Raw genomic sequence first — 17,121 nt, forward strand, 5'->3', positions numbered from 1 at the left:
CCGATTCAGGTCCTTCACTTGGAACATTCTTGATCTTATTCTCAGTTGCTCCCAACCAACAGTCTACTCACGCCCTCCGAGATCTTTTCACCAATCGCATTCTTGGACTTATGTGCCTCACTTCTCCATTAAACACTTGTTTACCCTTTTCTCTAGTTTCAAAGTCCCCACTTTTTAAATACAGTAAAATCTGCTTCCGATGAACACTAACACATCAGTACCTTTACTACAGCTCCTCCTTATTACCACCCATGGACACCTCTAGTTGCCAGCTTCTTCAAGGTCAAAAAGTGCCCCATCATTTACAAATTTTGGAAACCACAAACCCAGGAATTCTTGACGGTAATAAACAAGCTCTAAAGATCTTCACAGCTGTCATTCGCAAGGTTTTTCTACTTGACATTCCCTTTTTCTGGGTAATTTATGGCAGCTAAACAATTCAGTGTATTTAAGGTAATCCGAACCCTTTGAAAAATATAAGCGGTATCTGTACACCACTACATAAGTACAAGGTATTTGTAACTGATTCAGATTAAGTTTTAGAATGCACTGCACTATGCAGATTTAGGAAAAGAAAGTTTTGCTGTGAGTTTTGCTACAAACCGCGACAGCACAAGAAAATCAACTAAAAGCCTTCAAATCTGAATAACTTGAAGTTATTAAATCCATGGGTGTTACGTAACAATTATTGTCCGGGTGAGGACAATACCTTTTTTTTTTAATTGAGTATTTATCAATCAGCTAAAAAATTACATTGCTTTCTATTTCAGGCCTCTGGCAGACTTGACAGTTTCATCTAATGACAAAAAATTATAAATTCAAAAATACATTCATACCTGGGGGTCTCGGGTCAACCCTCTTTATCCTACTGTCTGTTCAACTGTCAATCAGATGTTGCTTCTGTCTAACGTAACCTACAGCTTGTGGCAATGGGTCCGTCAACTTCAGCCACTTGCCTTTTTACACGTTAAGTAACAGCATTCTGCCTGATCACAAGGGTATATAAAAAGAAGTGCTCTTCAGTACCAGGGCCCGTGGCCAAATTGTTAACTTTGCCAGGGATTTTTTTTTCTATCTATCCTTTTATTTTTTACGTTTGTCTTCAGTCATTCTTGCAGGTTTAAACTAGGCCTTCAGATTATAATAATTGAAAGTCAACAGTATCTTTTTTTATGGCAACAAGTATCCAATTTTCTATGATTTTCAGTATAAATAAAAGGGCTGCGAAAGTTTTCCAAAGGCACCTGCCTGCCTGGAACACCCATACTGTCCTATTAAAATGATATGCAAAGCATAATCTACTTTGAAAATTTTAAATTTTCAGGTAAGCATATGGCCACCATTCTGCACTTTTACCTCTTGACTGGTGTGATTTCAAAAGTCAAACTAGAACAGCAGGCTCCACACCCTAAAAGACTGCAGAGGCTCCTACAGTTCAAAGGATCACTATCACAGGGAAAAGAAAACTTGCCATTCTCAAAAAATCATGTACTAGGAGTGAAGCCTCTGTACTCAGCAATTTTAAATGTAACATTCCTTTTGTTAATCAAATAAAAAGCCTGTATTTTTGATGTACTGATCGCAGGTCTTCCAAAATTGAAAAGGAAAAAAGAAAAAAAAAGGAAATGTGGTGATTCAACCCAAGTAACCCTAGGTGGGGCGGCTTTAAAAATTGCCATCAATTACAAAAGATTTGTCCAAAACAGAATGCAGAGGCTAGGTCCAGTCTCATAAGCAGCACTTCTAAGATCAGGCTCCTGCCTTAAAGTCATATTTGCATTTCTCTGAAATAAGCGCACAGTTCAGAAGATTGTATTAATTCATTACTTGACATACCTGTGTCATGGCCTGTGCACCAGGGAACCCACTGATGGCATTCGTGCCTTCAGTCTGTCCATCCAGCTGGCCATCAGCTACCTGTATTACACGATACATCACCTAAAAAGCACAAAGACAGTATAGGCTTTACATTAAAGGTGCATCACAACATCGTACATAATACAAGAGAATTGGTCGGAAAACAGTATTTTTTTTTTACATTTATAAGGCGATGAATGTGAGCCAAGAAAGGATCATTAGGACCGAAAATGATTATTTTTCTGACAACCTATACGATTTCAATCTTTGTCTCCCACTTCTTGGTTCATACAGATGAGTTGTTCAGTTTTATAGTGTAACTGAAACTTGTGGGCACACTCAAACTATGATTTACATCGGTCGACAATGAGGTTTCAGATGGAGAGAATTAAGGCCTGATATACAGGTATTCACACACTTGGCCAAAAGAACGTTATTTTCCTTCGAAAAAGCTCTTTCAGAAGGATATTTTATCACCAGATTTCACTGACAGAAGTGACATCACACACCCTTTGATCTACATGAATTCACAGGAAGTGACATAATTTGACCGGGACCACAAGTCTTCGAAGAAAGTAATGTCAAATGACCCTTAGCCTGATGACATTAAAATAAACTACTATATGATTAAAATAACAACACAACACAAATACTTGCTTTGGGTACCACTTATATTAGGATGCTCAATGATAGGCCAAGGGAACATTACTCTTTGCTCTTTGTAGAACATGAAAAAAAATGTTTGTTTACAGCATGAACAACAAAAGTGTCAATAAGTGAAGCAGATAAAATGTAAATAAGCAAAGACGTTAATAATAGTTTAGTTAGTGATATACTGCGGTCTCAGAAAAGCTGGCTGAATGAAGATTCTCATTACTGTAAAGTGGGGCGTAATGTCTATCCAGTGGTGAAGAGTAGATGAGATGACACTTCATAGGGACTACATGAAAAGGGAGGCCATTTAAAAATCAAACTAAAATACTACAACAGGGCTAAAAGCATTGCATCTAACGAACAACCAAATGGTTAATCTGAATAAATTGTTCATTACGTTTCAATTTTGTGAATATTGATCAAAAACTGAAAGGGGTAAGTGTTCGGGATGGTGAAGTAAAGCTGGTAGGACTGCAAATGCCTCTCTAGTAGATTGCTAAGGGGGTTCCCCTCCATCACAGGAGGATGCCAGCACCACAGGAGAAGGGGAAATGGAGAGTTAACCACCAATAATCTTACCTGTGCCCCGCCATTCTCAGTTCTGAAGACATACTTGATGTTAGGGTCTGAGAAAGTGGTTGCAGACTGGATACTGGCAATGGCAACGCTCGTTGGATCTTCACCGGTCGCCACTGCACCTCAAACAAAAATAACAGACTGATAAAGTCAGGCAACATCACTGAAGATCGTGCTGGAAACATATCAACTGCTGGGATAACCACAAATGAAAGTCAATTACAAGCAAATAAGATTTAACGACATTAGTCACTTTCCAATGACCAGTCCTGGGTTACAGCATAGAAGTAACAGCACAATGTCCAATACAACCAAATCAGTTGGTGGAAATACCTCAAAATGCACGCCATGAACTGATGAAGTTGAATTTCTAAAAATCATACAGATAAAACATAGTCATTATGTGTACCCCAAAAGTAGACCAAACATGGTGCATCTTCAAAGGCTAAAAATCATTTACCCAACTCACTTTTTGAGAGGCACATATCTTTCGCTAATGAATATCAGCATTGGTCTGCAGATTCAACACACTTTTTAGAGGAGGGGTACCCGCATGACTTTTTTGGGAGAGTATGAATTTCTCTGTGAGCAAGGGCTACATTGTCAGCTGGCCACTGCCCAACGATCGCGTTAACCCTTTAAAAACGACAGCTAACATTTACAACTAAAAACTGATTTGTCCATGAGCATTGTTTAGTATTCAGTATTTGATAACATGCTTTTTGCCAATAACAACATGCACTGAATTAAAGATAAATAGAAGGGTAGCTTTCCTACTCCGAAATAATCTTTACAGTGGCAATGCTAAATGGAGCAATTGCAAGCGCTGGAGTAGTAACACTAGTAAAGCTAAAGGATTTGAAAAAATAGTACTAAATTGTCCATTTTAGTTTTATATAATTTATCTGACAGGCATTGGATGAGACAGGATGGTATGACAAAGCACTTTTAGTCAATGAGGGGTTCAAACCGTAATGGCAATTGAACAACACTGTATACAGGTCCTGGTTTTCTCCCGGAGGACTGTGATAAACAAGCATTGGCATAGCCAATAGGTCTCGCCTTTGGGACCTTATACGTTTTTAGCCATGCAACTGTTGATGTTATTGCATCAAGGATATTGTGCTGCATAACTAAATACGTATAATATATATATATATATTTCGTAGGTTTGGTTCTATGTAGAACGCCGGCGCTCTTGATTGTAGCGTGGTGCCCTCCTCCAACGACAGAACCAGTCGTAATATTATACACAAGAAGACCGGCTGGAAACCGGTAAGGAGGCACTCACTCAGGCAATTTTCAGTTTTAGACCAAGTGCTTTATTTCCAGCATAATCGTCTTAACCCAAAGCGTTTCGCCTTCAGCCGAAAGCTTGATCACGGGTGTTGAGCTCCAACACGAGCCTACTTTTATTTTAGTGCACAGTGAAAAAAACTTAACAGTAAAATGCATTGCATTGTGGGTAACGTAGTTTTTCACGTGAAAAAAGTGTTAAAGTGCTCAATTTACAATAAAATTGTATGGAAGCATCTCTTTGGATTTTGTGGACATTAGAACAATATTTTTAGTTCATATTTTTCAGTCATTGGTGACTAGCAATCACAGCTGTGTTTGTGTCGTAATACATGCTCTCTGGTGAGCGATTTCACAATAGTCATGGGTTAGTCAATGCTATGTCTCTAAGTACAAAGGTGATTACTGTTAAGTTTTTTTCACTGTGCACTAAAATAAAAGTAGGCTCGTGTTAGAGCTCAACACCCGTGATCAAGCCTTAGGCTGAAGGCGAAACGCGCTGGGTTAAGACGAGTATGCTGGAAATAAAGCAGTTGGTCTAAAACTGAAAAAAAAAATATATTATATATATATCCGTCCCAACGTGGTCCGGGTATGAATTGCTGCCGGCCAGTAGTATATTGTTTTGTAGGATTTGGTTTAGATAGCATTTCTTATCTGTGACAGGCCTGTGAAACGCTCAGATTCACAGTGCACTGCTGATGCACTTAAGAGTGCGCGTTCAGTAGTGTGTGAAAGTCCGTCATTCCATCATAGATTCAATGCACTTTATTTTGCTGCTGTAGTAAGGCTCTGGATGAGCCCCCCCCCGCTTGTCCGCTCGCCTTTATCCTTCGCCTACTGTTCCGCCATAGGAAAGGAGTATCCACATCCTCGGCAGTTCCCAGGTTTCACAGGGTGGTGCTCTCCCAACGGCCGGGCTGCCGCTATTAAATTCACACTCCTGAGGTTACCACACTAGCGGGAAAGCACTCCAACAGCAGGAAGGTTTACCTCATAACCAGGAAAAATAAAGTGCATTGAATCTATGATGGAATGACGGACTTTGCTTCCCAGAATGCACCGATATGGAGCGAGCATATCAATGGGGGCGGGTCCACCGCACACGAAATCCTCGCCAAGCCTCTGATGAAGAGACACTCGAAACGCGTCAGGCCAAGCTTTGGAACTGCTTAAATTACCTGCATGTTTACTCGCCTGTACCTAAGATTAAAAGGTTATGAGGTAAACCTTCCTGCTGTTGGAGTGCTTTCCCGCTAGTGTGGTAACCTCAGGAGCGTGAATATATATTTATATGTATATATCCTAGTGACAGTCAGCACAGGGTAGTTATAGTTAGGTCAGCGTTTCCATAGGAAACAACTTTTTTGTTTTACGTACAACTTTGGCACAGTTTGACGAATCTTCACAAAACATTCAAAAAAGATGCTCTTTTTCCGAGTTGACGCATGGAAAGTTTAGGGGTGATCCATCAAGCAGGAGCCTGGTGAAAGAGAGAGGTCCCAAAATGCAAAATACTTATGCATTTTCCATAGACAGAAGAATTTTTGAAAAAACTGCTGAACAAAATGACACCAAATTTACCAGGGAGCTATATCTTGGTTCAAGGATTGTACTATTTGTGGTCTGGTGTGAATCCAATCAGTAGTTTTTAGGTTTTGCCTGGCGTTCACTGCGCAGTGTCGCGCAGGCCAAATTTTATGTTTTTCAGTAAGGGGCTTTCACCCGCCTCTCTCTTCCATTGGCTAGCTCCTTAAATGGAGGCTAGCCATTGGAAGAGAGATCTGTCAGTAATTGTCGGAGCAGATTCGTGGGCGTTTGTGATTTTTTATCGCTCCGCGCCTTTGTGAACGTCATGTGGCGGTGGGTGGGTGTTTTTTTTTGGGGGGGACGGCATGTTTTGATCATTTGTTCGTGGCTTTTGCAGGAGTGGGCTGCGCACTGAGGCTGTCCCTGCAGCGATCCTCCAAGGTCTTGCGTCACCCAGAGAGGCTCACCCTGTCACAGGCATTGGCTCCTAGGGTCGTACAAAGGAGCAGTCGTGCCAGTAGGTCACTCGATCTTCCCGCGGGGTGAGCCAGCATTCTGCAGTCATTTTGCACTACAGACCTGGCGGCCGCCATCTTGCCTAGCCCTGAGGCCAGCACAGTCGAGCTCCACAAAGGTTCACATCTGCATATTTTTGGGGCCACAAGGTCTCTGTGTACTCGCCAGCAGGACCGGTGAAGACGTCGACGTCCAGGGGTCAATTTTCTCAGCGGGGCCTCATCCCCCAGCGTGGTGTTGAGTCGAGGCCTCGCGTCTACTGGGTGCGTGAGCCTCCTCACAGCCTGAGTTACGTTGCAGCCTCTCGTGCGCGAGTCTGTCCGGCTCTGTGCTTGATCAGAGTGCTCGGCTCGTAGAGCTTCACACGCCAGGAAGAAAGTGCTGGCGGGGCTCAATGTGACATGAATATCTTCAATTAACGAGCCTCCGTGTCTGGAGACTGATTAGCGCCAAAGCCAGCTCTGGGGACAAAGATGCCGACTTTAGAAATGGTGAACTGGTTTGCGTCCTGGCGTCAGCTTGACATCGTTTGAATCTAGGTAAACCTCCCCAGGCATAAAAAAACGAATCTGACCTTTTGTAATGTAACTGGCACGCATATAAAACGCTCCCATACCTCTGGTCCGCGTTGTATAAAACTGCAAAAAAAAGATAGAAATGGCCACCGACTTATGTTTCTCTTTCCAGTTGTTTGTTTACATAGTTCTTCAATTAACGGTTATCCCTTATGCAGAAGTGTTGCCAAATCCTATTTCAAAAACGTATACATTAACGAAAGGCCCAGTGCTAAAGAAAGAACAATATGCCAGTTAATAATAACTTTTACAGCGCGTTGGTAGGATTCATATTCATGACGCAGGAAGAAATGTCATTGCGGAGAATCTAGCAAAAAGTCCTGATTGGCTGAGGTGTAGAGCCCATATTGTGTTGGACTACTATAATAATATTTTTTATATTGTTGTGTTAGGTTTGGCCTGGCGTTCACTGCGCAAGCAGTGTCGCGCAGGCGAAATTTTATGTTTTTCAGTAAGGGGCTTTCACCCGCCTCTCTCTTCCAATGGCTAGCTCCTTAAATGGAGGCTAGCCATTGGAAGAGAGATCTGTCAGTAATTCTCTGAGCAGATTTGTGGGCGTTCCGGTGATTTTTTCTCGTTCCGCCCCTTTGCGAACGTCATGTGGCGGTGGGCGGGTGTTTTTTTTTTGGGGACGCCATGTTTTGATAATTTGTTTGTGGCTTTTGCAGGAGTGGGCTGCGCACTGAGGCCGCTGGCGGATGTCGGAGGAGCTGTAGACGGATAGGCAGCTCCAGAAGCTGCTCCGCTCGGTCCCAGGATGTGCAGGCAGGAGCCGGGCCTCGGCCTCTAGGGTAGGTCTGGAGCAGAGCCTCGGAGAGCCCGCAGGGGACTCCGAGCCAGCTCTTTTCATCCTTCCCGCACCCCGGCGTCCTCGCCCCGCCCCGCTCCTCTCCCCTGACTCCCGGCGCCTCCTTCCCTGTCTTCGCCGCTGGGGTAGGTCTGGAGCAGAGCCTCGGAGAGCCCGCAGGAGACTCCGAGCCAGCTCCTTTCATCCTTCCCACACCCCGGCGTCCTCGCCCCGCTCCTCTGGCACCATGCTGAAGGTCATTGTGGAAAGTGCCAACAACCTCCCCAAGACCAAACTGGGGAAGCCAGACCCGGTCACGAGAATAGTCTTCAATGCGGGGGCCCTGGCGCTCCGTGCTGAGGTAAGGGGGTTCCGGAGGGCTTCCCCTCCCTCCCGCATCCGGTTATCTCAATCACTGGGGCTGACTTATCCTGCTGTATACAGGTGAGGGAAAATACCCTACGCGGGCCACTGTGTCCCCCATCTTGGGAAGGGCACTGATGCGGGGGCCCTGGCGCTCCGTGCTGAGAACGAACCAAGAAGGCCTAATGGCTCCCCCAGATGAGAGAGACATGATCCGCCGGTGTCACAGCTCGGGGTCGATTGCCTCTAAAGATAGGCATTTATGGTATTTACTAACAATAAAGGCCCGGGCTACAGGGGAGTCATCCTCTCTAAGGCTTCAGGTTGGGATATTACTTTCTGTCATTTTTATTAACCCATAGCACTTGGCATTATGAAGCATATGTTTCCACGTTTTCTTTTTTATTTAAACAGGATTGGCGATAGATCCCAGCTCACAAATCATCAATAAGGGTCGATTGGACTGGTACAAGGTGCCCACTATAACTAGTGGACAGCATATACCAGGCCATCTTCTCACACCGTCCTATCTCCAGTCCACGCATCGAAGCCATGTTGGGTTTTGTGTGCGGATTCGAGGGGAGTCCATCTATCGACCCCTCTAACCCACAATTAAAATCACCAGCCACAGTAGAGGTATGCCTGCATGAGACATTACTAATTCTTCAAAGCCTAGGTAACAAGCATTTACAATGCAATGGTCTCGGCATTCTTAAAGATAGAGCTATTGGCATTGCTTATGACATTATTTTTATTTATGTTTTTTTTTAAACAAATAAACGGCATTGTCATTTACAAGCAAGCACAAGCAACGAGGGGGCAGGACAGCAAGCACACGAGGGAACAGGACAGCAAGCACAAGCAACGAGGGGGGGGCAGGAGAGCAAGCACAAGCAACAAGGGGGGCAGGACAGAAAGCACAAGCAACGAGGGGGCAGGACAGCGAGCACAACCAACGAGGGGGGGCAGGAGAGCAAGCACAAGCAACGAGGGGGGGCAGGAGAGCAAGCACAAGCAACGAGGGGTCGCAGGAGAGCAATCACAAGCAACGAGGGAGGGCAGGAGAGCAAGCACAAGCAACGAGGGAGGGCAGGAGAGCAAGCACAAGCAACGAGGGAGGGCAGGAGAGCAAGCACAAGCAACGAGGGAGGGCAGGAGAGCAAGCACAAGCAACGACAAGCAACGAGGGGGGGCAGGAGAGCAAGCACAAGCAACGAGGGGGGGGCAGGAGAGCAAGCACAAGAAACGAGGGGGAGCAGGAGAGCAAGCACAAGCAATGAGGGGGGCAGGAGTGCAAGCACAAGCAACGAGGGCGCAGGACAGCAAGCACAAGCAACGAGGGGGGGCAGGACAGCAAGCACAAGCAACGGGGGCAGGAGAGCAAACACAAGCAACGAGGGGGGGAAGGAGAGCAAGCACAAGCAACAAAGGGGGGCAGAACAGCAAGCACAAGCAACTAGGGGGGCAGGACAGCAAGCACAAGCAACGAGGGGGGCAGGACAGCAAACAACCAGCGAGGGGGGCAGGGGAGGAAGCACAAGCAACTAGGGGGGGCAGGACAGCAAGCACAAGCAACGAGGGGGGGCAGGAGAGCAAGCACAAGCAACAAGGGGGGCAGGACAGAAGGCACAAGCAACGAGGGGGCAGGACAGCAAGCACAACCAACGAGGGGGGGCAGGAGAGCAAGCACAACCAATGAGGGGGGGCAGGAGAGCAAGCACAACCAACGAGGAGGGGGGGGGCAGGAGAGCAAGCACATCCAACGTGGGGGGGGGGCAGGAGAGCAAGCACATCCAACGTGGGGGGGACAGGAGAGCAAGCACGAGCAAGAGCAAGCATGAGCAACGAGCGGGCAGGACAGCAAGCACAAGCAACGAGGGGACAGGACAGCAAGCACAAGCAACGAGGGGGCAGGGGCAGGAAAGCAAGCACAAGCAACGAGAGCAAGCACAAGCAACGAGGGAGCAGGACAGCAAGCACAAGCAACGAGGGGGGGCAGGAGAGCAAGCACAAGCAACGAGGGGGGACAGGAGAGCAAGCACAAGCAAACAAGCAACGCGGGGGCAAGACAGCAAGCACAAGCAACAAGGGGGGGCAGGAGAGCAAGCACAAGTAACGAGGGGGGGCAGGAGAGCAAGCACAACCAGCGGGGGGGGGGCAGGAGAGCAAGCACGAGCAACGAGGGGGCAGGACAGCAAGCACAAGCAACGAGGGGGGGCAGGACAGCAAGCACGAGCAACGAGGGGGGAGCAGGAAAGCAAGCACAAGCAACGAGGGGGGAGCAGGACAGCAAGCACAAGCAACAAGGGGGGGGGCAGGACAGCAAGCACAAGCAACGAGGGGGGCAGGACAGCAAGCACGAGCAACGGGGGGCAGGAGAGCAAGCACGAGCAACGGGGGGGCAGAACAGCAAGCATGAGCAACGAGGGGGGCAGGACAGCAAGCACAAGCAACGAGGGGGCAAGAGCAAGCACAAGCAACGAGGAGGCAAGACAGCAAGCACAAGCAACGAGGAGGGGCAGGACAGCCAGCACGAGCAAGGAGGGGGAGGCAGGACAGCAAGCACGAGCAACGATGGGGGGCAGGACAGCAAGCACAACAAATGAGGGGGGAGCAGGACAGCAAGCACAAGCAACGAGCGAGGGCAGGAGAACAAGCAATGAGGGGGGCAGATGAGCAAGCACAAGCAACGAGGGGGGCAGGAGAGCAAGCACGAGCAACGAGGGGGCAGCACAGCAAGCACAAGCAACGAGGGGGGGCAGGACAGCAAGCACAAGCAACGACGGGGCAGGAGAACAAGCACAAGCAACAAGGGGGCAGGACAGCAAGGACAAGCAACAAGGGGGCAAAACAGCAAGCACAAGCAACGAGGAGGGGCAGGACAGCAAGCATGAGCAACGAGGGGGGCAGGACAGCAAGCACGAGCAACGAGGGGGGGCAGGAGGCCAAGCACAGCCAGCGAAGGGGGGGGGCAGGAGAGCAAGCACAACCAGCGAGGGGGGGGGCAGGAGAGCAAGCACAACCAGCGAGGGGGGGGGGGCAGGAGAGCAAGCACAAGCAACAAGGGGGGCAGGACAGCAAGCACGAGCAACGAGGGGGCAGGACAGCAAGCACAAGCAACGAGGGGGCAGGGGCAGGAGAGCAAGCACGAGCAACGAGGGGGCAAGACAGCAAGCACAAACAACAAGGAGGGGCAGGACAGCAAGCACAAGCAACGAGGGGGCAGGACAGCAAGCACGAGCAACGAGGGGGGCAGCACAGCAAGCACGAGCAACGAGGGGGCAGGACAGCAAGCACGAGCAACGAGGGGGGCAGCACAGCAAGCACGAGCAACGAGGGGGGCAGGACAGCAAGCACGAGCAACGAGGGGGCAGGACAGCAAGCACTCACCGGAGGACTCGGCAGCTTCTCGACTTCTTGCGGCGGCGGTCGGGCAGAAATAGCGTCAGAAAAGCGCCAACATTTTCGCATTCGGGGGCGTGTTTTTTGCTGTTGAGTGAAGGATGACGTCACGGCGAGAAACCTGCAAAAAACACGACCCCGAATCCGAAAAAGACGGGGCTTGAACGGAGTGACGCCCCTCTCCTCCAATGGCTGGCCTCCGTTTAGGAAACCAGCCAATGGAGAAGAGGGGCGGGTTCAAGCTCCATAATAAGAGACATAAATTCTCGGCTGCGCGACAATGCTGCGCAGTGTACGCTAGGCCGAGACCTAAAAAGCGCCGTTGTCTGTTTTCGGAGCATAGATATTCAGAAGGCAAACTTCTGTGCCGTCGAGCACTCCGTGAACTAGTATGTACCTCCTTTCTATGTCTGTAGTATAGCTCAGAACTCGAAATGGAGTTGGTGGGGCAATCCAGTATGTTGCATAGAACATCTAGCCTCTCCACTTCCTGTGTAGTTTTGGGCCTCATTATTAGTTAGGTGTGTTTCCTGTAACATGGCTATGAGGGTCCGCTGCCTACGGAGATAGGTTTGTGTCCTATACCTTTTAACAAATGTGCTAAGCCCGGTACATTAACAATATTAAAACCATTCATCTCTAGGCTACGTGCTTGAATAGGGACTGCCATGGCCTCTCCGCCAGAGCGGTCATCGCATTAAAAACAGATAACTAAACTGTCCCCCACCCACCGGGTAAACACATGATAAACCAACCGTGCCTTCCCAATCCGGTCCTAGCATTGTAACACCCGCTTTAAGATCAAAGCTAAAATTATCTGGCATATAGCCTACTAAATGAGCGATATACCATTTAACTCTAAAAGACTGAACTAACCACACTCTTTCACAATCAATTACACCACACTCATGCTGTGCCTCTTTCTGCACGAGGATGCAGGGGTTATCCCTCCCGCCCGCCCACTGAGGTGAGTAGCCAGAGCTCCCGTGCCGCCGTTACTACATTCACTCAATCCCTCACATACACAAAACACATGTTCTGCAATTCTCGACTACCCAGAATAGAGAGATAGAGAGGAGAGGAAAAGGCTCAATGTCCGTACATAACTTAAAACTTACAGGAGGAAAAAAAAGTATGGGGGAGGGGCAGGAAAAAAGAGGGGACACAGAGAAAGTGAGGTAAAGGAGAAAGGGGAGATAAAAGAGTTGAATAGAGGTAATGGGCAAGAGGGGTCGTGGCTGGGAGTCTGTAGTGTAAAGTTGTACAGAGGTTGAAATAGACCTGGAAATGTAAGGGGTAAGTGTACATCGAGCAGAGAACTATGTCCAGTCTGAAAGCTTTAAAGATTTGAATATTAATATTAGTATTTCGGACAAAACCAGTTAGAGCTCGGAGTTGAAAGATACAACCCAAATGTGATTGGTAACCTTAACATCAGTTTTCTGGGTTTCTAGACTTTGGGGAGTCGTTGCTGGACAAGAGATCAATTCATTATCATTTATTGTTATTTCAAGTCTTGTCACTAATTGTAAATACAGTACAGATAAAAATGGAACAGAAGCCCGACCACATCTTTCTGAACTCAAAGGGGCAGCTTTACTGGCTAACAGTTCTCTGAATATGACTTGCAATCTCCATTAACACAGAAATACATCCAATGGTCAGAAACCACTGAGGTGATCCATACAGACCCATTACAAAAGAAAAATCCCAATAATCCAGATGCTGTTGAAATCAAGATTAGTTGTAGATTGTGCATTGAGGGGACTACTGTTATAGCTAACCTCAGCATCTCCTCGTGAAAGTCATGCGTTTTTTAGTAAATCACTCAACCACCCCCCCCCAACCCCCCAACTTCAGCTCCCTTGTCTATAAAAAGGATGAAGGCCTGGAAACAAACTAAATGCTTTTCTGAATAAATGACATTTGGGAAAAAGTTATGATATCAAAAGTTAAAAATGCATTCCATGATTAATGTGGTCATATTTGTTCAACTGTGTTGCCTTATTTCGATTTGTTTTTAGGTCTCGCCTAGGCAGCGCATGCACAGTTTCTTTGAGACATGGTGTATCTAGATATGGGCTTGAAGCACCACCCATCCTTTTAATTGGCTCCGATTACTGTCCTTCGTAAATGCTTGCTTTGTTTGGTGAATCTGCTCAGTAGTCCTTCCTTTTGGACTTTTGCAAACTACCATGAGGACTGATCCTGTTACATGCATCATTTCACTTGTCCCATTATAGCAACTGCGAAACAAACTTTTTTACTAATCTAAGAGCAGTTCACACAAGGGAGCACTCTATTATCACTCCTCTGAGATTTTGTGTAAACTGGGCCATAATTATTATCTCATCGCATTTGCTGTTCATGCGAAGGTCGAGATCAAATGTTAGATAGGGAAATGTGGTTTACCCAGAGCGTAGTGTTTATTTTTCTTTATCTACATCTGCCCGGTCCTCTCCCTCCTGACCATGCACCCGAGCGATCTGCTGCATGCTTGCAGCTGAACTGGGCTTTGCTGATGGGGCACAATGGGAGTTCTGTTTGTTTCTGAAGCTAATCAGGCGGAGCTGTGCACTCTGCTCGTTTCTTTAGCCAGCCTTTGCGAGTACACTTCGGTCATATTCTGCATTCTTAAACAGTTCCCATGACTTCTTGTCATTGAGTGACAGCTTTTTTCTCTACAGTGGGACCTCTGCCACATACTGGGTTTTATTTATTTAGCTTTCTAACAGCTACTAGGTTAACAGTGTGTGGCAGCTTCTTTCTTTACAGTAAGTGAACTTTAGCCACATCCTAGGCTTGCTGTTCTGTCTGTTGCTCCTCTTGGACACTTCCCTCTTGAGCTCCCCTTCAGTTTTGTGTCCGTAACACAAGCGAGCCCACCAGAGAGGCTGTCCGCCAATAACAGCTGCTTAATGGCCTCTGCTGCCGCTGGCCTCACATACCTCCGCTGATAGCCACTCCCTTTCTCCCGACCGGGACAAGCTGGTTTATTTTCTCAATTAACTCGTTATTTCTCAGCAGCCCGGTCTGATTTTCCTTTACACATGTACAAGAGCTATTGATAACTTGTATTTGTGAGTCGTAAAACGCAGTGAAAAGGTGGACACACAAATGCAGCAATGTGAAACTACTTTTGTTGGTGTTCTGCACATCTCTGGGAGGGTGTTTGAGGTCTGGACTCCTCAGCTCTCTGGTTCTAATGCACTCAAATTGCAGCAGCGATGGAGGATTCTGTGGCAGTGGGTTCCTCCGCTTGGTGCTGGTGTCCTACATCAGGACAAAGGAGGCTGCCGCCCCTCCACTCAAAGTAACTCAAAGAAATGTCTTGCCAGCCTCATGGATGCGCAACTCACCCTTCCACCCAACGTGCACTTTCTCCTATCACTGCACAGAGTGTGCCACGCCCAGAAGGAGACATATTTAGAGTGTAAGACACCATTGGGCTAACGTGTGAGCGAAGAGGTGTCTTCACCAGCTTTAGACATTGCCCCCCCCCCCTTTGCCCCGCACCTCTCGAACACTCAGTGTTCTGCTTCTTCAAGTGATATGCTGTGGTTTTCAGATGATTAAATTGTTGTCATCCTAATTCCTCTGCATATTTTGGAAATGTTATAACACAGGTTTAATATAGTTTGTAAATATGGTATTTTTTATGGACAATGCCTGAAAAAAATCATGTCTCATTGCAACTAAACAGCATTAAAACATGTCATGCCAACACACCATTAACAACGTAACAAAAGTGCAAACCCAATGTATGTTATTGTAACATTGCAAGGGTCATATAAAAAGGTTGTATTATCTTTCTGAAAAACCCCAAACCCCTAAACCTTTTACTACTTCTGTGAATTAAGTCCACGTGTTTGGGTGGGTGAAGGGTGCTTAGGTCATCTATTTCAAGACATCTGCTTATGTGGGGCAGGTGTGAAATAGCCCCCACTTCTAACAGACCAAACATCGTCTGCCTGCAATGTACTTGTGTCCTGCAGCCGCATCTTTGTGCGTCAGTTGCCCTGCCACCACCTTTTAAGGTCTACTCAACTGCAGCAAATATTGCATAAGTGATTACTAGAATGCATCCAATGGTGAAAAACCATTGTAAACTAATCGATTCATACTTGAACCATATTTGGGGCATTTGTATACAGCGAGAACAGGAGTGCTTTACAAGAGCACCACTTACATTACAAAAGGACATATTTATTTATTTTTCTTTTTAGGCACGGGGAGATGAAGTCATTTTCCAAGAATGACAGGATGTTGAGCTGATGGCTATACTTGAAAATATGGACAATGGCTTAGCGAGGGAATCACTTATTGCGAGATATGCAGTGATTTGAAGACCACAAGTTCAAATTTCATCAAAGCTCCATGGCCGGTTATTTAAGCATCTTATATTACTTAACAGTGACATCTGTTATTCACAGTGCTTCGAAGCAACAGAGGAGGTGAATGAATTATTGAGCAGAATACAAATGCGGTTATTGACTCTCTGGTCCCACCCTCCCCCTGCCACTGTCTTTAGGTCGAGCCTGGACAGCGCATGCACTGTCTGTATTCGCTATGTGGGCTTTCATTCCACTCCCCGCAGAGGATTGGTGAAGGATAGCACCAGTCGCAAATACTTGCTTCCGTGTGGTTTCTTTTCCTTATAAGTTCCGCCTTCTCGTGTTGTGCTCCTCCTCTGAATTATTGGTCTATTATGGCGATTTTTTTACCTTTACTACATTTGTCTTATGTTTTGATGCACTCTTTAGCATTGCAGAGTGACATGTTTTCGGAAGGTTCTACCACCCTTCCCAGCTTTATTTTGCTTGTATTTATTTGTCCACTGCGCTCTACCCGGGACCGCTGCATCACTAAATCTCCCCGTGGTATCCCCCTCGCCCCTCCCTAAGCACCGTGTGCCCGCCATCACCACTCCTCTGAGGTCGCAGCTAGTTTTTATTTTTTCACCGCTCTCTACCTGAGACCCCTGTGTCACTTATTCTCCCCGCGTAGTCCCCCCAGCCCCTTACCCGTCCCACAACATTGCTCGTTTCATTTGAGGTTGTCCAACAACAATGCGCTTATCTTGTTACACTGAGCCTCCTTTAAAAGGCTGGACCATGTTTTTGCTTTCTGATGCTACCAGTGTTAATATGTGGGCACTAGTATGAGAAGTGGATAAGACCCAAGGGAAAGCAGGCTGCTTGGTTTTTTATACAAAGAAAATTAGCTCACCTGCCTTGCCTGTGTTTTTAATTACACTTTGGTGTAGTTTCCTCTTTATGGCAGCACTCCATTGCTGCTTTGCTTTTCTTCCACCGAGCCTTTACGGAAAGGCTGGACCGCACTTTCCCTTTTAGTTATAAGCTTGGTCATGTTAAATGTAGGCTAACACCTATGTGTTCACTAAAATGATGGGGCGGTCATCCCATTGAACTTCTGCATCAGCTACCAGTACTTCTAAAACAGAGGAGCTGGCTGCACGAGTCTGGTTATTGTTGTACCGTTGTGGTTTCATTTATTTGTTTGGGCAATAAACACTGGTCGATTTGTTAACATTTTATTAAGCAG

The 17,121-nt window shown here is 46.7% G+C and overlaps 1 protein-coding gene across 15 annotated transcripts in view; it reads right to left on the bottom strand.

Moving 5' to 3' along the window:
• Positions 1 to 17,121, bottom strand: part of USF1 (upstream transcription factor 1) — a 173,608-nt gene that overhangs the window by 62,060 nt on the left and 94,427 nt on the right. For 9 of the 15 annotated variants that reach the window (XM_086945406.1, XM_086945401.1, XM_086945411.1 and 6 more), the window contains 2 exons: positions 3,091 to 3,203; positions 1,837 to 1,938 (listed from right to left, as the gene is read on the bottom strand). In XM_086945406.1, coding sequence (XP_086801532.1) covers positions 1,837 to 1,938; positions 3,091 to 3,203 — 215 coding nt within the window. Of the gene's footprint in view, positions 1 to 1,836; positions 1,939 to 3,090; positions 3,210 to 17,121 lie in introns of all 15 variants that reach the window. The other 6 variants (XM_086945404.1, XM_086945410.1, XM_086945400.1 and 3 more) reach the window with 1 other exon arrangement.

This window comes from Lissotriton vulgaris, chromosome 12 (assembly GCF_964263255.1).
Source record: "Lissotriton vulgaris chromosome 12, aLisVul1.2, whole genome shotgun sequence".
NCBI lineage: Eukaryota > Metazoa > Chordata > Amphibia > Caudata > Salamandridae > Lissotriton > Lissotriton vulgaris.